Source organism: Geotrypetes seraphini, chromosome 16 (genome assembly GCF_902459505.1).
Source record: "Geotrypetes seraphini chromosome 16, aGeoSer1.1, whole genome shotgun sequence".
NCBI classification, from domain to species: Eukaryota; Metazoa; Chordata; class Amphibia; order Gymnophiona; family Dermophiidae; genus Geotrypetes; species Geotrypetes seraphini.
In genome coordinates, this window is record NC_047099.1 from 29,119,032 (window position 1) to 29,141,059 (window position 22,028).

The 22,028-nt window shown below is 42.6% G+C and overlaps 1 protein-coding gene across 1 annotated transcript; it reads right to left on the reverse strand.

Annotated features, from left to right (window-relative positions):
* Positions 1 to 2,568: 2,568 nt before the first annotated feature.
* LOC117349792 (serine protease 55-like) lies at positions 2,569 to 21,713 on the reverse strand. The gene is made up of 5 exons (XM_033923386.1): positions 21,629 to 21,713; positions 15,857 to 16,061; positions 7,589 to 7,848; positions 3,497 to 3,639; positions 2,569 to 2,913 (listed from the first exon to the last, which is right to left on the reverse strand). The coding sequence occupies exons 1-5, from the start codon at positions 21,711 to 21,713 to the stop codon at positions 2,569 to 2,571; spliced, it is 1,038 nt and encodes a 345-aa protein (XP_033779277.1).
* Between the last annotated feature and the right edge of the window lie 315 nt (positions 21,714 to 22,028).

A 22,028-nucleotide genomic window follows, 5' to 3' on the forward strand; every position in this document is an offset into this window, starting at 1 on the left:
GGTAACACCAGAGGACATAATTTGAGGTTGAGGGGTGGTAGATTCAAGAGCAATGTTAGGAAATTCTACTTTACGGAGAGGGTGGAGGATGCCTGGAATGCGCTCCCGAGAGAGGTGGTGGAGAGGAAAACGGAGTTCAAAGAAGCGTGGGATGAACAAATGAGGATCTAGAATCAGAAAATAATAGTAAATAGTGAAGAACTAAGGCCAGTACTGGGCAGACTTGCACGGTCTCTGTCTGTATATGGCCTTTTGGTGGAGGATGGGCTGGGGGAGAGCTTCAATGGCTTGGAGGGTGTAGATGGACTGGAGTGAGCTTTGAAGAAGACTTCATGTATTACTATTTAAAAAGGCAATAAAAGGCCTTCGGTCACTGTCCTCACTGGGAAGAATACCAGGAAATTAAAATAGTATACAAATTAAGTTTTATTACATAAATACAATATTTCTAGCCATAATCATTGATTAAGTACAGAGTTTGAATCAATACGTTACCGGTTATTGCATCATCACTCCGTAGTCGGGGGACCACGATCAGGAGGCTTATTCAAAATATCATCACACAGCTCGTCAGCAGTGGAAAAGTCCCTCCCTTACAGGTAACTTTCCTCCCTTAAATTGTACTTTTTCCCCATCCCCTTTTTTCCAGATTGGATATACAAACGCGTGCTTATCTCATGTTGAGAGGGTAATCCCCAATCAGCATGTCTTGAAAACATCTAGCTTAGCTCGTGGGTTGTATACCCAGCCCCTCTTTATGGATTGGATACTTTTTCCCCCATCCCCTTTAGCCAGATTGGATATACAAACGCGTGCTTATCTCGTGCGGGGAGGGTGTGTTTCTGTCAAGCACCTATCATCAGGTGCTGAAAACTTCTGGCCTTGCTCGTTCTCATAATACTTGTGTTTCCCTGTAACAGCTATCATGGATCCTAGGCAGTGTCACTAAATATCAGTCACATCATTTGTATCACATTTCAGTAGTTGGATCCTAAGAACAGTACTGGGCAGAGCTTTGGATTGCCCAGAAATAGCTAAGAAGAAAAAGTTACATTGAATCAGGTTGGGTAGACTGGATGGACCATTCGGGTCTTTATCTGCCGTCTTCTACTATGTTACTATGCTTAAAGCAGCTTCATGGGAAAAACCACATTGTGGTTAAATCGTGCATTTATTAAAAAATTTCATTACTGGGCTCGTCTCCACCCCCTCCATCCTTTCCATGAAATAGTATTTCCGGATGTTGCTTTAAAATTTACACCCTTACAGCTTCCTTTTCTTGGGAAAACGTTCATTGGTTTATTTGTGTCTTTCAAACATTAATTAATTGTAATAAATAAAGTAACTGTATCCTATCTTCCCCGTTTCTCCTGTCCTCTAGGAAGTACATATTTAGGTCTTCAGATACAGACTAGAGAATGACACGGGGATTATTTTTTTTCCCCGTCCCCGCAGGAAATCAATTTCCCTGTCCCATCCCTACGAGTTCTGTCTCTGTCCCCGCCCCATTCCTGTAAGCTCCGCCTTAACCACACAAGCCTCGAACACTTATGATTTTAAAGTGTTTGAGGCTTGTGCGGATGAGGACGGAGCTTAGGCATTGGTGGAATGAGGCATCATGACATCACAATCTGAGCTCTAGAATGTTGCTACTTAGGATTTTAAAGGGTTTGAGGCTTGCGCAGATGAGGACGGAGCTCAGGCATTGGTGGAATGAGGCATCATGACATCACAATCTGAGCTCTAGAATGTCGCTACTTAGGATTTGAAAGGGTTTGAGGCTTGCGCAGATGAGGACGGAGCTCAGGCATTGGTGGAATGAGGCATCATGACATCACAATCTGAGCTCTAGAATGTCGCTACTTATGATTTTAAAGTATTTGAGGCTTGTGCAGATGAGGACGGAGCTTGTTGGAATGGGGCAGGGACAGGAAGAGAACTCGCCAGGATGGAAAAATGCGTTCCTGCGGGGATGGGGAAAAATGTATTCCCGTGTTATTCTCTAGTACAGACTCTATAGTATTTTAGTCGGTTTCTTCTGGATCACTTCTAGTCCTTTTATATATTTAGTGTGATATGGCCTCCAATAATGAACTTAATATGAGGTCTCATAAATGACTTGTACAGGGGCGTTATCAGCTCCTCCTTTCTGTTCTTTAGACCCACATTTATGCAGTCTAGCATCTTTCTGGCTTTGGTCACTATCTTGTCAAATTAGAAAGGTGGTTATAGAGATATTTGCTTTCACTGTAGCTCTCCATTTCTGTTTCTTTGATCGATTGGTGAATAAGGATGGTTTATTTAAAATCCACTATTGCATTTCTATACTGTGTCTGCTTTTCCAATACTTGAAGTGTGGTTATTAGGTTACAATAGGAAAGTGGGACGTTACCGGGCCTTTAAAAGATTTTAGAAATTGCAATATGTTATGTATTGTAAATAATTCTATAACACACATCAACTTGTTGGTGGAAAGGCACACTATTTTTTTTTATATATATAGTACAAAATGGCTCTGGTTTTCAATAAATTAAAGAGTTGGTAGATAGATAATTCATGCTAGCAGCCTCAGGGAAAGGAGGAGGCACTGTGGACGAGAGCAAAACTGGTCAGGGCTCTCCAGGAGTAGGCTGGATAGGTTGAACTTGCACTTTCTATAGACACGTGTACTTCCTGGAAGTCACAGGTTGGGAGGACATTTGTGGAGGTCTCCTGCGTGGTCAGTTCCTGTGGCTTAAATGGCTTCCCAGCCTTTGTCGCCTCTGACTGTATCCAGTCACTGTATTTGGAGACCAGAGTGTAGACGCCGGGTTTCTTCTTTTCACCGCAGCCCCTCCCCCAGCTTACAATCCCCACCTGGTGCCAGGTACTAATCTTCCAGCCCGTGCACACCAGGGGCCCACCACTGTCACCCTGTAGAGAGAGGGAAAAAACCGTCATCTTTCTATAAAATAACTAGAACTCACTGGCAGTAGGGATACACATCAAGCCCTTACGGTTCCTTACTGAAATTACAATACAATCCATCCTTTCGATATTCAGCCATTAATGATACTGGTACCAAATATTAGGTGTTAAAAATGGGTAAGTTAGGCACCAGAGCATATGTGGACCTTGGATGAATTATTTTTTAACCCTTTAATTGGCAGATGGTGAAAACAGCTACTTTATGTTGAACAAGAGCAACGGTGCCAAGTAAACAGGCTTTTGGAGATGTAGATCTCCTGTCATAGCCATAGAACACACATCTGAACTCCTCTGAACTCTTTCCGCACCCCGACAAAGCACTCCTTCTACAAACAGAAAAAAAAAAATGGCCTCCCTCCCCTGGAACACTCCCCCACCATTCAGAAAAGCCCACCCAGGCCTAACTGTATCCCCAGATGAACTGCTTGATCACTCTTGGTAGGGAAACATGGGATTCTTGTTTCCTGCGGTACCAAATTCTGATAACCTTATAAAAACACATACACTGTAACAATAAGTAAAAGGTAACCTGGCAGGCATCGAGACCTCCTTCCTCATATCCTGCACACAACATATTTTGTGTTATTGTCCAGAGCCATTCCATACACAGATTCCAGTCTATCAGGACCATTTCAACCTTCTGGAGGACTGAGGAGCCTTTACTCAAGTCACCTGAAACAAGGACACAGATTATCTGGTCACCAGTAAAACAAACTTACTGCACCTCCAAGATCAGTAAGTATATAGGCGGACCTCTACTCATTCAACGACCCAACCTCCAGTAATCTTTCAAAACCCCTTCACTCTCTTGCTTCTTCCTCACTAACCCATCCCAACCCAACTCTCCCATGTTTTCTCTTACCCCATATTCTCTTTAGCTCTTGCCCCTCCCTCAATGACCTATCTCCCCAAGCACCCTCTCACCCCATTCCTCTATTCACTGTGCCCCCCTCTTATTACCTAACCTTCTGTCCTTTCTTATTTCCACCTCTATCCCACATTGCTTCATTCTTCAATGCCCTTCTGCATATTGCCTCCTTATCTCTCCTTAGTCTTACTTTCAATGCCACAAAACAAATGCTGAAGATGAGCGCCAGACTTCTCCTTGCCTAGATGCTGGGAGAATAAAAATCTGGACCTACAACAGAGAACTGCACCCAGCTGCCCAGCTCCATCCCCCAACCCATCCCCCCAAGTATCTAATCCACCCAGTTCAACCCATCCCAGCCCCACCCCCAACTGCCCATTCATCAGGCAGGAAGGCATGGGCAGATTCCCCCCTCCCAATACGATTTCTTTTCAAAACCTGGACAAAGTGCCAGGTTTTGTAAAGCTGTCCGTACTCCCGGACATGTCCAGGGAAATCCGGACGTCTGGTAGCCCTCCTCTGGAAGAGCCAGAACATACAGTACATCAGATGTTTAATAGATCTTTGAGAGATGGATAGATGTAGTATCTCTTTACAAAAGTGGTAACAGAGAAGTAGCGGGAAGCTACACCTTGATGATGGGAAAGGTAATAGAGATGCTAATGAAGGAAAGGAAGGTGAACCTTCTAACTCCAATGAGTTGCAACCTTCTAACTCCAATGAGTTGCAACCTTCTAACTCCAATGAGTTGCAACCTTCTAACTCCAATGAGTTGCAACTTTCTAACTCCAATGAGTTGCAACCTTCTAACTCCAATGAGTTGCAACCTTCTAACTCCAATGAGTTGCAACTTTCTAACTCCAATGAGTTGCAACTTTCTAACTCCAATGAGTTGCAACCTTCTAACTCCAAGCAGTGGTTACTAGAGACTACAGTAAATCGAATGCAAAGCCTTTCCTATAATTCCTCATAGGACGATGTATTAGTAAACTGAGCAGCCTCAGGTTGGGTTTTAAGGTAGGGAACAGAATTATACATTGGTTGAAAGACAGACAACAGAGGGCAGTAGGTACATTTTATTTATTTAATGCATATTGTACATAACCCACTATGTTCTCAGCAGTTAAACTACACTGACGATAAATACAGACTTGACAAACATAGGACCACAATAAAAAAATTCCTATAATCAGTAATGCTCCTCATTTCATCAGGTAAACCATTCCACAAACTGGGAGCAATCAGTCAAAATGCTCCATTGTGTGATCACATCCTGCACATGTCTTTTATACTAGGTACTACAAAAACATCACCCAAACAGGCACAAAGAGGCCTATCGGAGACCTAAGGTGTTCTCACGATGCATGGCCTTGGACGGTCGGTCCCACAAATAGTGAGAGACAAAGAGTGGCGAGATCCAGTATGGGGGAACAGAGCCAGTACCAAATGCCAATTGACAACAGAGCCAATGCCAAACAGATTTGCACGCTCTGTGTCCGCACATGGGGAGACCGATGGTGTGGTAAGGGGAGCAGACTACCCTCAGCGCTGTTTTGGTGAGGGCGCCAGCCCTTCTCTTCCTCTCCCCTCCCCCCTCATTCCCACTCCTCCTTCGCCGCACATGCCTTCAATTCCCCACCACCATACCTCTAGCTCTTCGCTGGCAAGCAGAAGCGTCAACCTGTGACGCTGTCTTGGGGGCGCTGGCCCTTCTCTTCCTCTTCCTCTCCCCCTCCCCCCTCATTCTCACCATGCACACCCCTTCTCTTCCCACGTACTTCTTTAACGTTTCTGGCACGATCAGCAACTGCAATCTGTTGTTCGCACCAGCGTCAGCTCATCCTCTGATGTCACTTCTTGGACCCACGCTAGGAAGTGACGTAAGAGGGAAAGCCGATGAGGACAGCAAGTTGGTGATGCTGCTTGTGCTGGGAACGTTAATGAGGTACAGGGGAAGGGAAGGGGCAAACAGCGGGAAGGGGCAGAAAAGAGGGCACCACCGACCTGGCGCCTCTCACCCTGGCTTCACCACTGCACCTAATACCTAGTACCTGAATAAATTCATGTCAACCATTCTGAGCTTCTCTGGGAGAAACAGTATAGAAAATTGAATAAATAAATAGTGCGACAAGATTCAGCTTCTGATAACCAGAGCTGGTATTGTGACATCATAATGCCTCATTCCACCAATGCCTAAGAGCCAACCTCATCAGTGAGGTCACAACAGCTTCATTGTCTTATACTTGGCTCACTTCTACTTCAGTTTGATTTCTAGAGAGGTAACATAAGAACATAAGAACATAAGTGGTCCATCATGCCCAGCAGTCCGCTCACACGGCGGCCCTCTGGTCAAAGACCAGCACTCCAACCGAGACTAGCCCTACCACCGCACGCTCTTGCTCACCAGGAACTTGTCTAACTTAGTCTTGAATCCCTGGAGGGCATTTTCCCCTATGACAGACTCCGGAAGAGCGTTCAAGTTTTCTACGGAATCTATCCCCTTTCAACTTTAGTGGTTAAAGCTACAGCCTCGGCACCCTGAGGTGGTGGGCTCAAACCCATGCTGCTCCTTGTGACCCTGGGCAAGTCACTTAATCTCCCCATTGCCATGGATACATTAGATAGATTATGAACCCACAGGGGCAGACAGGGAAAATGCTTGAGTACCTGAATAAATTCATGTAAACCGTTATGAGTTCCCTTGGGAGTAAAGTACAAAAAATTGAATAAACATATGTGCTTGCATTGCCACTAGAATTTCTGGATAATAGACATTTTCTTCTTGCTTTTTTTGACTAAATCATATTGTATACAACCTAAATTAACTAACCCGAGTGGTGTAGATAATCAAAATCGTAGAATATTTATTTTATACTCCATTCACTTAGAGAAGTGCATCTAATATCTATCAATAGTACGCAGTGTTATATAATCACTTTTCTCTTCAGGGAAAGGCCTCAGAATTGGAGCCTACGCGCCGTCTTGATGTCATAGACTGAGGTGGTCAGCGTAGTTTTAATGCTCCTTGCTCCAGTCATTGGCCAAAAACCTGATCACTTATACTTTTCTTTTATGATTTTTTTTTAAACTATTTTTAACTAATTTACTAGTCCGGAATTCAGTTTACTCATTATAAATTTTCTGTCTTAATTGTAAACTTTTCTTCCTCTTCTGTCACTGAATTCCTTCACTATTCACCATTCCTTCACTATTCCTTCACTATTCACCATTTTCAACAAATTTTTTATGCGCGCATTTTTTTAAGAACAAGCACTGCCTTAGATGTCACTTTTTTTCAGTATAATGGATAAGTGCATAAAAAAGTTGTTGAAAATGGTGAATAGTGAAGGAATAGTGAAGGAATGGTGAATAGTGAAGGAATTCTGTGACAGAAGAGGAAGAAAAGTTTACAATTAAGAAAGAAAATTTATAATGAGTAAACTAAATTCCGGACTAGTAAATTAGTTAAAAATAGCTAAAAATCATAAAAGAAAAGTATAAGTGATCAGGTTTTTGGCCAATGACTGGAGCAAGGAGTATTAAAACTACGCTGACTACCTCAGTCTATGACATCACGACTGCGCGTAGGCTCAAATTCGGAGGCCTTTCCCTGAAGAGAAAAGTGATTATATAACACTGCATTCAATTGATAGCTATTAGATGCACTTCTCTAAGTGAGTGGAGCATAAAATATATATACTTACGATTTTAAATCATATTGTAACCATGACAACTGGCATATGGTGCACTCACCAGGCACAGTTGTACCCCACCCAGTCACAAAGCAAGTCTTCCAGTCTTCGATCTTGAATGTCTCTGGTGGTGGGAGGCAGATGGGTGTCATAAAGTCGTCAAGGAGTATTTCGGATGAGAGAAGTAGCAGAGCGATGTCATTGTCGAGGGACGCTTCGCTGAACGTCTCGTGAGTAATTATTTTCGTCACTTCTTTTACCCCCTTTGCTTGGTGGAGCACCGTGACGCCAACCTCCACCCTCAAGTTCTTGTATTTGGTCCTGAGCAGAAAGGATAGCAAAAGCCAATGGGATATCAAAATAAAGAAGTGGTGGTAATATGACTGCTCTCGGTATGGGGGTCTTTCACTAAGGCGCACTAGCCCATTTAGCATTTAGCATGGGATATAATGGACACGTTAGAATTTAGCAATCGGCCACCGCGCCTTAGTAAAAGGGCCCCATTATATATTGCCTAAAAAATCTTTAGAAAACCTACTGAAATTAGGGCTGCTATTTGATTACAAATTTTACACCCCATACTAAAACAGGGGTGAGTGTGGCTCACTATTTCGCAGCCCTTTATGGATACCTTGACTCCACATGCCCGCAGCCGTGTCTTACTTGGTTGCCCCCCGACTTCTGTACTCTTTTTCTCTCACGTTCCTGGATTGGGGGAAGGGGAGGGGGGAATGGGAAGTTCTTCCAACTGTTGACTTTTGTGATATTCTCTTTGCGATTTCTTTCGTTTGTATGACAGCTTGGCTCCGGTGCTGTATTGGTGGATTGTACTCTTTTTTTTTTTTTTTTAATTTAATAAACATGATTGCAAAAAAAAAAAATAAATAAATAAAAATTTGACACCCCTTTTACAAAACCATTGCACGATTTTTAGCGCCGGCCGTGGCGGTAACAGCTCTGACCCTAGTGGAATCCCTGCGACCGTCGGAGCTGTTACCGCCGTGGCAGACGCTGAGAACCGTGCTACGGTTTTGTAAAAGGGGGAGTTAATCTCTCAGTTAATCATGATTAAAATTTGTCCTTGGATGATTAATTGTATAAACTACCCCCTCATCTTTCTTCCTATATAGTCCAAAATATAAGAATAGATACAAATTCTCAGAACTGACAGAATTCAATCACTAAACTGAAATTTAAATCATTTTTCTTACTTTTGTTATCTGGTGATTACATTTTTCTAATTATCTTGTGCCCTAGCTCTGGTTCTGCTTCCATCTTTTATTTATTTAAAAATTTGTTATATACAGTACAGATGTATATAACATCCTATAAAAACTGGTGGACTCAATCTATTTCGTAAGTGTCCTTTAATTCATCCCAAAACTCAATGACTAGACATGTGCATGTTTCAGCAAACATGGCCTGCCTCATGAGTCTTGCGAGTCTTCAAATTGATATCGATCAATGTATCCACTAATGGGCTAAATTTCAATACCTTTTTTGGCTCCAGCTATTCTCGTCATTTTATTTGATCATTCACAGTCTTATATCAACGAGTGATTGTATGCGATGACCTTAAGGTGGCCAAATAGGTTGAAAAGGTGACGGTGAAAGCTAGAAGGATGCTAGGATGCATAAGGAGAGGTATAGCCGGTAGGAAAAGGAGGTATTGATGCCCCTGTATAAGACCTCATTTAGAATACTGTGTACAATTCTGGAGACTGCACCTTCAAAAAGATATAAAAAGGATGGAAGCAGTCCAGAGGAAGGCTACTAAAATGGTGTGTGGTCTTTGTGAAAAGATCTCAATCTGTATACTTTGGAGGAAAGGCAGGAGAGGGGAGATATGATAGAGACGTTTAAATACCTACGTAATGTAAATGCGCACGAGTCGAGCCTCTTTCATTTGAAAGGAAACTCTGGAATAAGAGGGCATAGGATGAAGTTAAGAGGTGATAGGCTCCAGAGTAATCTGAGGAAATACTTTTTTACAGAAAGGGTGGTAGATGCATGGAACAATCTCCCAGAAGAAGTAGTGGAGACAGAGACTGTGTCTGAATTCAAAAGGGCCTGGGATAGGCACGTGGGATCTCTCAAAGAGAGAAAAATAATGGTTACTGTGGTTGGGTAGACTAGATGGACCATTCGGCTTTTATCTGCTGTCATGTTTCTATTTTTTATGGTTTTGACTTTACTGTGAAAATGAACCACCCTGATGTTTTGTAAGAACTCATATTTAATATGACATATGGCTATACACCTCATAAAAAAGAATGATTAATATGTTATAAAGTGAAATCATATTGTATTATTATACATCATAATCAAGGGACAATTGTCTAACTTGTAAAAAAAAAAATGGCTTATATATTCAAATAGGTGCGTTTATCATGCGTAAGTAAAGAACACACTCTAGTGGTTTAGGGTTGTAACAACAAGTGCTCAATCCATGTCTATGTGCTTTGAATGGATGCAACTGATGTAAAAATAACATATAAAGATAAGAAGAGGTGAAAAAAAATCCTGAGGAGAAAGAACCAAAAAGAAAGCAGAGAAAGAAAAAGACCAAGAGGCAAAAGGAACAAAAAAAAAAAAAAAGAAAGAAAGTGGGGGAGGGAATATTGAGAACCAAAGGGAAGGGGAAGGGAAAAAGGAAGGAAAGAGGGGAGGATGAAGAAAATAAGGGGAAAAGAAGAAGGTAGGAAAAGAGCAAAAATGAAGGTGAGATAGAGATGGGAAGATGGGAAAGGAAAAGGAAAAGGAGAGAGTTCAAATGGAAAGAAAAATGAAAGAAAACTCTACTAGAAATTGAGGTCTTTGGGGAGAAACAGTATCCAAAATATAAACGAAGCATTGCTCTTCTTGTTAACACTGGCTTTTACAAAGCCGCGGTAGAGGTTTTTACCGTGGGTCGGTGAGGTAAATTCTCCGACACTCGTAGAATTCCTAGGAGCGTCGGAGCATTCATCTCACCGGCCCGCAGTGGAAACCTCTTATCGCAGCTTTGTAAAAGGAGCCCTAAGTCTCCAAGTAAAAATAATTGCCTTGGTGGAAAAAAAAAAGGCTTTGGTCCCCTTTTTACAAAGCCTCACTAGCGATTCTCCCACAGCAAATGCACTGGAGTAAGGTTATCAGACGTCCGGATTCACTCGGACATGTCTTCTTTTTAGAGGGCATGTCCAGACGGTTTTTCAAAACCCGGCACTTTAGCCTTTCCTCGCAGGGAAGTCATCCCATCTCTTTTCTCGTTTTTCATTGCCTTTCTCTGTACCTTTTCTTTTTTTTTTATAATTCTTTATTCATTTTAAAACTTTCATCAAGTGTACAAAAATTGCAACACAATAACATAGATTTAACCACTTGTACATCTTAGCGCTATATCTTATAATTGCAAATATAACCCTCCCTCTCCCATCCCGAAATCCCTCTAGTAATTTTATTTTTCATATAATAGAAACCCTCCCCCCACCCCACCCTTATCTTACATATTAAATATAGAAATATTAGGAAAATGGCATCAATCATGACAAAAGGACGTTAATGGTTCCCAAATTTGAATGAAGTTTTTATAATTTCCATTTTGCACCGCTATTGATCTTTCCATTCTGTATATGTGACACACTGAATTCCACCAAAATTTAAAATAGAGCCTACTATGGTCTTTCCAGTTATTAGTAATATGTTGAATGGCTACTCTAGTCAAAATCAATAAAAGTTTGTTATTACACATTGATATCCGACTCTTTTTTCTCATAGACATACCAAAAAGTACAGTATCATAAGTTAATGCTATGTGATTTTCTAATAAACAATTTACTTGATCCCAGATTGAGTTCCAAAAGGCTAAGATATGGGGACAATAAAACAAAAGATGATCTCTGTACCTTTTCTAATTCCACTATATCTTTTTTTTTTTTTTTTTTGAAAGATGCGGCGACCAGAACTGCACACAGTATTTGAAATGCAGCCGCCATCATGGAGCGATACTAGGGCGTTATAACATTTTCATCTTTGTTTTCCATTCCTTTCCAGATAATTCCTAACTTTCGATTTGCTTCTTAGCCGCCAACGCACATTGGGCTGAGGGGTTCAACATACCCTCAACAATGACACCTAGATCTTTTTCCTGGGCAGCGACTCCTTACATAGAACCCAGCATCGCGTAGCTATAGTTCGGGTTCCTTTCCCCCCCCCCCCCCCACGCATCACTTTGCACTTGATCACATTAAACGTGATCTGCCATTGCCCAGTCTCGCAAGGCCCTCGTGCAAATTTTTCACAACCCTCTTTGCGATTGTTTTTGTGGGGGGGTGACTCTGCTGAGGAGAGTCAGCATACACCTGGATAGTCGACCTCTTCTTGGAAGTGGGGGCTTGTTAATATGTTGGGTAAGATTTGGGGAGGGTATAGTGTGGGATGCTTACAACCAGAATGTGTGTGTTAGTTTTAATCGACAGTGGGTGAGAGTGAATGGGGTTGGGGCTGCGGTCTCCTAGTCATGATGACTATAAAAAATGTCTATGTTTTCTGCCTTACACCCTATGATTACTAAAAATATCAGACGCTTGTCTTGGAATGTTGCAGGAATTGGGTCTCCCATTAAGCGTGCTAAAATTTTACAGGTGTTTTGCAGACATCAAAGCTCTCCAACTCTGAACATGAGAAGCTGAAGATGGCTGAAGAAGACAATACTTCTATTCATCTTCTGGATGTAATAAAGGTGCTATAACTATTTTGATATATAAAAGCCTTCCTTTTAAAGTTTCTAAACACCGCATTATACTGGAAACTTCACTTTTTCCCTAAAAAAACAGGGGAAAAGTTCAGTTTCCAGTATAATGAGGGCAGTTACAACCCCCCCAAACCCCCCACAACGCCAGCGCGATCTCTATTAAGTAAACTGGGGGGGGGGGGGTTCCCCACCAACACCCCCGTCGGAGCCCTTTAAAATACTGTTTTTCTTCGGCGCAATTCACCCTTGTGCTCAGTTGTCTGCGCTCAGTTTCCGGTGCACTTTTGTAGTCGGGCGCTTTCGACTATGAACTGCCCTGAGTATACTTAAAAATTTTTCCTAAACTAATGGCAGACAGTTTGGGGAATAAACTTGGCAAGCCTAATAGGTAAAGAACAACTAGTCTTTGCCCCCTGGTAGGCAGGCCTTAATTGTTCCTCTTTTGAATCTATGTACGCTATTGCCATTAGAAAGTGGGGAAAAAGCTGCCGAGACAGTGAGAAATAAAGGAAGGACAAAGACTAAAAAAGGAGATAAAGAGACTTTGCAAATAGTAAGAACATAAGAATAGCCTTACTGGGTCAGACCAATGGTCCATCAAGCCCGGTAGCCCGTTCTCATGGGTGGCCACTCCAGGTCCCTAGTACCAGGCCAAAACCCAAGGAGTAGCAACATTCCATACAGAGCCCCCTATGAGTAGCAAGATTCCGGAATCCCAAAGAGTAGCAGCAAGATTCCGGAATCCCAAAGAGTTGCAACATTCCATGCTACCGATCCAGGGCAAGCAGTGGCTTCCCCCGATGTCTTTCTCAATAACAGACTATGGACTTTTCCTCCAGGAATTTGTCCAAACCTTTCTTAAAACCAGCTACGCCATCCTCTCATACCACAACCTCTGGCAACGCGTTCCAGAGCTTAACTATTCCCTGAGTGAAAAAAAACAAAAAGTCCTCCTTTTGGTTTTAAAAGTATTTCCCCGTAACTTCATCGAGTGCCCCCTAGTCTTTGTCATTTTTGACGGAGTGAAAAATCGATCCACTTGTACCCGTTCTACTCCACTCATAGATCCAAAAACCTTCGTACTAGCAGTGTGCCAGATTATAACACATTTATAAAATTATTTCAAACATTTACTACTTTGTTTTTTTAATTTTTTGTCTACTTAAGATTTTATATTTTTCTATTTTTTAAATTTTTAGATTTATAGAATCAATAAATATGAGAACTTAATAGTGCAAATAGCTGTAAACAGATCTCATTTGTGCAAAGAACTTTGTGCAAATAACATTCTTAGAATCAAACAACCGCTAGCTATTGACAAAAGCTAGAAAGATAAGTGCTTTTGTTCTTAATACAATTCTAAGAATGCTTGAAATAATTTTAAAAACGTGTTATAATCTGGCACACTGACAGTATGAAGGTTTTTGGATCTATGAAAGATACTCCTGCCACAATTCCATAGTTGGTTAATTTTATTATTATCCACGGAGTGGCAATTCTGAGATCTTATCCTTCGATTATCTTACATATTTTTCTCCTGCTGGGTTTACCTTTTGAGTACCTGTTTGTTGTGGTTTTAACATTTTTCCTTCATTTTTACTATTTAGCTACTACCTCTGCCATCGTTATTTTATTTTTAATTGCCTAAAGTGACTTAAGTATATTCATTGGTTCCAAAACACCAAACCTGGAGTGGTGTGCCTCATTGACTGAAAAGAGTGTGCAATGAGTGTGGAAAAACAGCCCTGGTCTCAAACCAATAAATTCTTATAAGAACATAAGAGCCTTACTGGGTAATCTACGTATCATTTCTATAGCATTACTACTATAGGTGTATTCCACACTGGATACTAAACCCTGAGACAGGCCACCTACACTGTAGGAATTTGTCGCGGGTGCAAGGAGACACCTAGGGACACTGAAGCTTACCCAAGGCTGGGCGTGGCCTTGGGCAAACTTAAGTGACCTTAGGTGTTTCCTTAGGGCCACGACAGACACAAATGCAGGCCTACATTTCAAAACCTAAAGGTTAGGGTTGCCAGATTTTCCAAATCAGAAAATCCGGAACCCCCCTAAATCCGCCCCCCAGACCCGCCCAGTTCCGCCCGGTAATGCCCTAATCCCGCCCCCCAGTTCTGCCCCCCTCCCACCCACTGCCTGATCATATTGGGCAGGGTGGAAAGTCTGTGCATGCGAAGACGCCATGCGTGATGTTATCACGTGGCATGCGCGGACTTCCTCTCTACCCGATGCAGTTTGAAGAGGGCTGGGTTTTGAAAAGCCTTCCAGAGTAGAGAGTTGCGCGGGGACAGAAATCCCACCCATCCCTGCCAGGATCCTCTCCATCCCCACCCATCCCCGCCAGGATCCTCTTCGTCCCCACCAGGATCCTCTCCATCCCTGCCAGGATCCTCTCCATCCCCACCCGACCCCGCCAGGAGCCTCTCCGTCCCCATCCGTCCCCGTTAGGATCCTCTCCGTCCCCACCCATCCCCGTCAGGATCCTCTCCGTCCCCACCCGTCCCCGCCATGATCCTCTCCATCCCCACCCATCCCCATCAGGATCCTCTCCATCCCCATCCATCCCCGCAAGGAATTACCTCCATCCCCACCCGTCCCCATAAAAAGCAGCAATTACTTCTGACAGGATCATCATTTCCACAGTTTCTTTTGTGTTTGCGCTGCTGTTTTCCTTGTGGAATCTCTTTGGTGGAACCCTTTTTTTGTTTTCTGTTCAGGTAATTAACTTATAAACCCCCTCTTTTACTAAGGATGACGTATCCATTATATTATATGGACGAACCCTGCTTCCAAAGCTTTCCATCCCCATGGGAGTCCCTTGGGCTAGAGGGGGGTACCCGTTGGAGTCCCGTGGGCCAGAGAGGGGTCCCCATGGGAGTCCCGTGGGTTAGGGGGGAAATTCCCACGGGACCCGCGGGATTCCCGCGATCCCCGTTCCCGTGCAGACCTCTATTCCAGAGCCCTGGACATGTCCTCCAAAATCCGGACATCTGGTAACCCTACTAAAGGCAGACGTGGCCAGCTCAGCTGATCGCACCAAGGGAATCCCCAGTCAAAAGAGCCCTGCTCAACAGAGCTTATGATCTAATCAACACAGAGCTTCCAGGTGCACAGCAACATCATCTTACATCTGTGCAGACTGTGGTATTGTTTAAACCCCAGCCAAAAGGACAGAACTACCCTGACTGAGTTCTGGCACAAGCAATTCAAGCAACCAGGAGCCTCTCCTGGAGACTTAAATTGCTTTGAATATCAGACAATACATCAGTGACGTAGCTGTGGGTGAGCCTGGATGGGCACAGACCCACCCGTTTTTGCCTCAGGCCCACCCATCAGCAACACCGCAATGATCTCTCCCCTCCACAGTGTCCCCGTATCTGCCATCCCGTCTCTCTCTGGCCTAAGGTCCGTCCTTTCTTAATGGGGTTTTTTGTTTTTTTTAAATAAGACGATTCAGCAAAATATAGAAAGTGCAGGGACTGAAAATTATGGCGGAAGCTCCGGCGTTACAAATGAGGCGGGCACTGCAAACATAAGAGATCTGGTAAGATTTTGATTTGAGGCCAAGATACTCACTTATCACCGTAAAAACAGTGAGCGGCCGTAAGGATCCACCAGGCGCTCACGATGGAGCCTCCGCAGTAATGGCGTCTAGAAAGCTGGAGACTGACGGCCCACGGCCACTCTCCCTGCTCAGCGTCCCTGCCGCCGATGATCCTGGATTCCTTTAGACTTTTTGTTGCCGATGAATTCTGGTCATACTTGCTTCGAAATCCACAATCTGAAAGTAACAGATCTTTTAGTTCATTGCCTCAAATTTTTGGAATTTATTGTTGTACCGGTCAGAGATGGCATACATATACTTGCCATCCAGCACTAAAGCTACCATCAAGCAGACTGAGATAGGCCCTGTTTTACTAAGCTGCGCTAATCGAATTATCGCGTGCTAAACGCTAACGTGTGCATGTTAGTGTATGGACGCATTCATGTTTAGCGCGTGCTAATCGGTTAACGCTCTTCTGAGCAATACTTGAGCTACAAGTCCATAAGTGCAATGTTTGCGTTCGTTAAAAACTTAAGCCCAAATTCTATAATCAGCGCCTAAAATTTAGGCGCCATTCAGCGCGATTCAAGCCCAATTGGGTGCTGTTTAGTGAACCGCGCTGAGCGGCACCTACTCTAGGCGCACTTAAAAGGGGAGGCGCCTAGCCGAGCGCTTACACACGCTTAAGAGCGGCGATTCTGCAACAAGGCGCCTAGCGTGTAGCCACGCCCGCGCCTAACATGCACGGCGCCTGTTTTTTTGAAGGGCGCCTACATTTTTAGAGGCGCCTTTTGTTACGGAATCGCGCTTTCTTGATAGGCGCCTACGTTTCAATCAGCGCTGATTAAAAAGCTTATATACTTATTCATTATATACTTATTCATTATATGATCATTTCTAGATTAGATTACTGTAACTCTCTATTATTTAATATACCGCAAAAAGAAAAGAAGAGACTTCAAATAATACAAAATACAGCAGTAAAACTTATTCACAAAGCACAAAAATATGACCACGTAACACCGTTATTAATTAAATCTCACTGGTTGCCCATCAATCATCGAATTACCTTTAAAATAGCATTTCTGGTATTTAAAATACTATTATTTAACGAACCGCAATTTTTATCTAGAATGATCACTCCGTATCATTTATCTCGATCTCTTCGATCATCATCTCAAGATTTACTATCGGTTCCATCCCTAAAAATTGTGGGAACAAGGAGAAATGAAATGTTCTCTGTTTTAGCTCCTCAAACCTGGAATGCTTTACCACTTTATATTAGACAAGAAAAAGATCTTCTCTCTTTTAAAAAACTTTTTAAAAACATTTTTATTTAACGATGCTTTTAATAACTAAACGATTAAACTAATGTTTTGTTGGGTTTTTTTAAATTACCTCCCCCCTCCCTATGTTTTTATCCTATGTTTTTTCTTGCTTAAAAATATTGTAACTTTTCCCTTTTTCCCTTTTATATCATGTTTGTCACCAAGCTACATGTAAAAAGAAACTCTCTTAGCACTTTGACTTTTTACTTGTCTCTTAATAACATTTGTTGTCTAACATATTGTCTTAAAATTGTTTTAAAATTTGTCTGTTTCCCTATATTTTGTTTTAATATTGTTCATCGCTTAGAATGTTTTTAATAGGCGATTTATCAAATAAACTTGAACTTGAACTTAATTGAGCTTGTTATTCAACTTAGAGAGGCGCCTATCGAGTTAGGCACCTCCAAAGCCGGCGTCTAACTTTAGACGCTGCTTATAGTATTTGGGCTTTAATGAGTATACCACTTAAACCTAGGCAGATCAAAGCAGTATACAATATATTTATTTTTAAAAAACAATAGATATTTGAAAAAAATATATAATAAAAGGAACACCATCGCTTGGATAGCGAGACCTAAAACATTGGCAGAAGCTACATTCCGATTTATATCATTCAATTACAAATTGTATTCTGCAGATACACTATGTTCAAAGCTTTAATTTAAAAAAAAAAAAAAATTCATTAAAAAGTGTTCAGATGATGTATGGTCTACAAAGCTCAATGTTTCCTTATCTCACTCTTAACTCACGGGTGTCAAAGTCCCTCCCCTCAAGGGCCACAATCCAGTCGGGTTTTCAGGATTTCCCCCAATGACTATGCGTGAGATCTATTAGCATACAATGAAAGTAGTGCATGCAAATAGATCTCATGCATATTCATTGGGGAAATCCTGAAAACCCGACTGGATCGCGGCCCTCGAGGAGGGACTTTGACACCCATGCTCTAACTGGAAAACCTTTTAGTCTAAGACAGGGGTGTCAAAGTCCCTCCTCGAGGGTCGCAATCCAGTCGGGTTTTCAGGATTTCCCCCAACGAATATGCATGAGATCTATTAGCATACAATGAAAGTAGTGCATGCAAATAGATCTCATGCATATTCATTGGGGAAATCCTGAAAACCCGACTGGATCGCGGCCCTCGAGGAGGGACTTTGACACCCATGCTCTAACTGGAAAACCTTTTAGTCTAAGACAGGGGTGTCAAAGTCCCTCCTCGAGGGTCGCAATCCAGTCGGGTTTTCAGGATTTCCCCCAACGAATATGCATGAGATCTATTAGCATACAATGAAAGTAGTGCATGCAAATAGATCTCATGCATATCCATTGGGGAAATCCTGAAAACCTGACTGGATTGCGGCCCTCGAGGAGGGACTTTGACACCCATGCTCTAAACCTTTTAGTCTAAGACAGGGATGTCAAAGTCCCTCCTCGAGGGTCGCAATCCAGTCGGGTTTTCAGGATTTCCCCAATGAATATGCATGAGATCTATTAGCATACAATGAAAGCAGTGCATGCAAATAGATCTCATGCATATTCATTGGGGAAATCCTGAAAACCTGACTGGATTGCGGCCCTCGAGGAGGGACTTTGACACCCCTGGTCTAAGACAAATAGGCCTCTACTATCTGCTAGCCTATCTCAATCACTTTATTTCCTAATGTGGAATGTGGCATGGACTCCATCTCGTATGAAAAAAGCCTCACTTCATATAGAGGATCAGTGCTGGCACTGTTGCACCTTACCAGGAACACTATCTCATATACTTTGTGACTGTAAGGAGGTTTGCCCTCTTTGGAATGGCATCTGGTCCACTATCAAAGTAATAACGAACTGTACCTCTGATATTTCGTTTGATATAGTAATTTTACATTCTTTACTTGTCTGCTGTACTCACTCTATATGTAAACCAAAGCTGATTGATATGTTAATATCTGTGACATAGTAACATAGTAGATGACGGCAGATAAAGACCCGAATGGACCATCCAGTCTGCCCAACCTGATTCAATTTAATTTTTCCCCCCCCCCCCCCTCCTTCTTAGCTATTTCTGGGCAAGAATCCAAAGCTCTGCCCGATACTGTGCTTAGGTTCCAACTACAGAAGTCTCCATCAAAGCTCACTCCTGTCCCTCTACACCCTCCCAGCCACTGAAGCCCTCCCCAGTCCATCCTCAACCAAACAGCCAGACACAGACCGGGTATACAACAGGTTCTGTTAAACTGGAAATCTGCCTCATGACTAAATTATTCTTTCTGGTGGAATTCTGTTTGTATGTATAAAAGATTGGAACAATATGCTTCCGTAAAACGCTTACCTTTGGCTAATAATCCACAAGGTACACTATGGTCCCCTATTGTCGATTTTATAAACAATAAGGGGTCCTTAATAAAAAAAAACAAAACCAACGTCTAAAATGTGTCCTAAATGGCTACTTGGATGATCAAAAAGCCTGATCGTCCAAGTACCCATAACCAAAGCTGGTTTTTACACGTATCTAAAAACAGCTGAGGCCTTTCCCCTGCCTCTCCCTGCACATGAAAAGAGGCGTGTTTAGAGGAGTGGAAAGGGCGGGCAGTGGGCGGGAGGTGGGCCGACCTACACCTAGGCGTACAACAGGTATAACCAAAACCGTAGGCAGGTTGCCTGGTCGGCACTTAGACCTTTTTGACTTAGACGAAGTCAAACCAGGTCTAAGTGCCGAAAAAGGGGCCGCTGAGCTGATTGTGGCTGCTGCGATCAGCTCAGCGGCCCCAGCAACCTGGCTACAAAAAAAAAAAAAGGACATCCCCCGAAAATAAGCTCTAATATATTAATTTTAGCTCCAAAAAAAATGCAAGACCCTGTCTTTTTTTCAGGGAAGCACGGTAGCTGTCAGAGCTATGTGCAGAAGTGGTCCGAGTTCCTTGATTACATCCCATGCCATAGATCTTATCACAGTTGATACGCTATTATAAACTGTACACAGAAGAATGGGGGTGTATGCAATATACTAGAAATGTTTGATTATTCACTACGTACCTGCCCAGCAAGTCCCAGTGATCCAGGTTAGAAGGCAAAACCATGTTTTAATTATATACTTCACAGAGCACATCTGTAAGAATGCTGGAAAGGCAGTTAATAAGTTGCCCAGACAGCATCATATATCAAGAGCAAGGACTCAGGAACTGGCTGGGGGGAGACAAGGCTACTGCTGTGACATCACATAGACTTGTGACATCATAGCGACACACAGTGACATCCTGATGTTTCCCAGATTTCAGATGAAAGCGCTTCCATTAAGCAAATTAGACAGTTGCCTAGGGTGGAACTATTTTAGGCCTTCGGCAGGCAAAAGCATACAAATCTATGACCTGATGACTTTGTTGGCAAGTATCAGGCAGCAGAAAACAACCTTCTGGTTTCTGCTCCAGTTTCTTCCTTCCCAGGGAATAGGGGTTGAGGGGGCTGAGGCTGGAGAGGGCAGAGCAAAAGAAAGAGAGCCATTTAACTCCCTAATTCCACTTCCTATCTTTCTCATAAGGAAGAACCAGGAGGAGGAGGAGGAGAAAAGGGAGGCTAGGGTAGGCAGAGCACAAACACATACACAATGAAGGAATAACCTCCATATCCTATCCTACGGATACCAGAAAAAAAAAAAAAAAAGAACAAGGCTCCTTTCCCACCTGTCAGAGATTTGCTCGTTTTGTTCCTGGAAAACCCCAAAATAAGGGTGCACCTAGACAGGGCACATCAAGGGCTCCTTTTAAAAAAAAAAAAAGCCATGGTAGCAATTCCGCCCCAGCAAATGCATCTAAGCCCGTTCAGTTCCGATGGGTTTTGTTGCGTTTGCTGCCGAAGGATCGCTAGTGCAGTTTGGTAAAAGGGGACCCAAGTCTTCAACAGAGGGCTATTGAAAACATAAGAAGCTGCCTCCGCTGAGGCAGACCAGAGGTCCATCTCGCCCAGCGGTCCGCTCCAGCGGCGGCCCATCAGGCCCATTGCCTGAGAAGTGGTCCCAGACTATCCCTATAACCTACCTCTACTCCTATCTGTACCCCTCAATTCCTTTATCCTCTAGGAACCTAGCCAAACCTTCTTTGAAGCCTTGTAACGTGCTCCGGCCTATCACAGCTTCCGGAAGCGCATTCCATGTATCCACCACCCTCTGGGTGAAAAATAACTTTCTGGCATTTGTTCTCATCGCATCGTCTCTTGCTAAACTGCTAACATCTTCGGCCAAGGAATTTGGGAGACATGGATAGGCTTGTTTGGCTGCTTCTCAAAAACTTTCAATGCGATTGGTCAAACAAGCTTTAAGTCTTTCTGCTCTCTCTCCCAACAGCAGCTTTACCGTATCTGGTATCACAAAACAAATGGGGTCTAAATCATACATTGTAAAGTGGTAATCGATGGCAGATAAATACCAGCAAGGACCACCTAGTCTGCCCAGAAATGTGGCCAGGGTTGCACTTGTCACTTTAGTAATTTATATTTTACTTTCACAGTTTAAAAGGGTTATTCTTTTCAGTTTAACTTTCTTTTCAAATGAGCATACATTCTTAATGTTTTGCTCTTCTTTCATAGCTGCTTCTGAATGGCTTATCAGACTGTATAATCTTTGTGAATGTTTTTATTCCCTTGCCCTGTATCATATGCCTGCTAAATCTAGTTTTCCAAGGCTTAATTGATTTATTTTACCTTATTTTACATTTTGTAAGATATTTATTAATGCCGTTCATGAAATCAGTTTTCCATATCATAATGCTGTAACTCAGCTATAAGACTTATATTTGGCTTATGGATATTTGGATTAAAATTTAAGTTAGGAGTCACAGTTTTCAAGATCTTAACAGGTACTGCCCCAAATTATTTGACTAATCTAGTAACTTTTATTGTA

What these genes read in the sequence shown, in the direction of transcription:
- LOC117349792 (XM_033923386.1), bottom strand. Translation starts at nt 21,713, where the DNA reads ATGAAAGAAGAGCAAAACATTAAGAATGTATGCTCATTTGAAAAGAAA. An exon ending in AACCCTTTTAAACTGTGAAA is followed by an intron (nt 16,062 to 21,628) that starts GTAAAATATAAA and finishes TGTTACTTTCAG; the next exon opens with ATTGTGGATTTCGAAGCAAG. An exon ending in CACTGTTTTTACGGTGATAA is followed by an intron (nt 7,849 to 15,856) that starts GTGAGTATCTTG and finishes CTTTCTGCTCAG; the next exon opens with GACCAAATACAAGAACTTGA.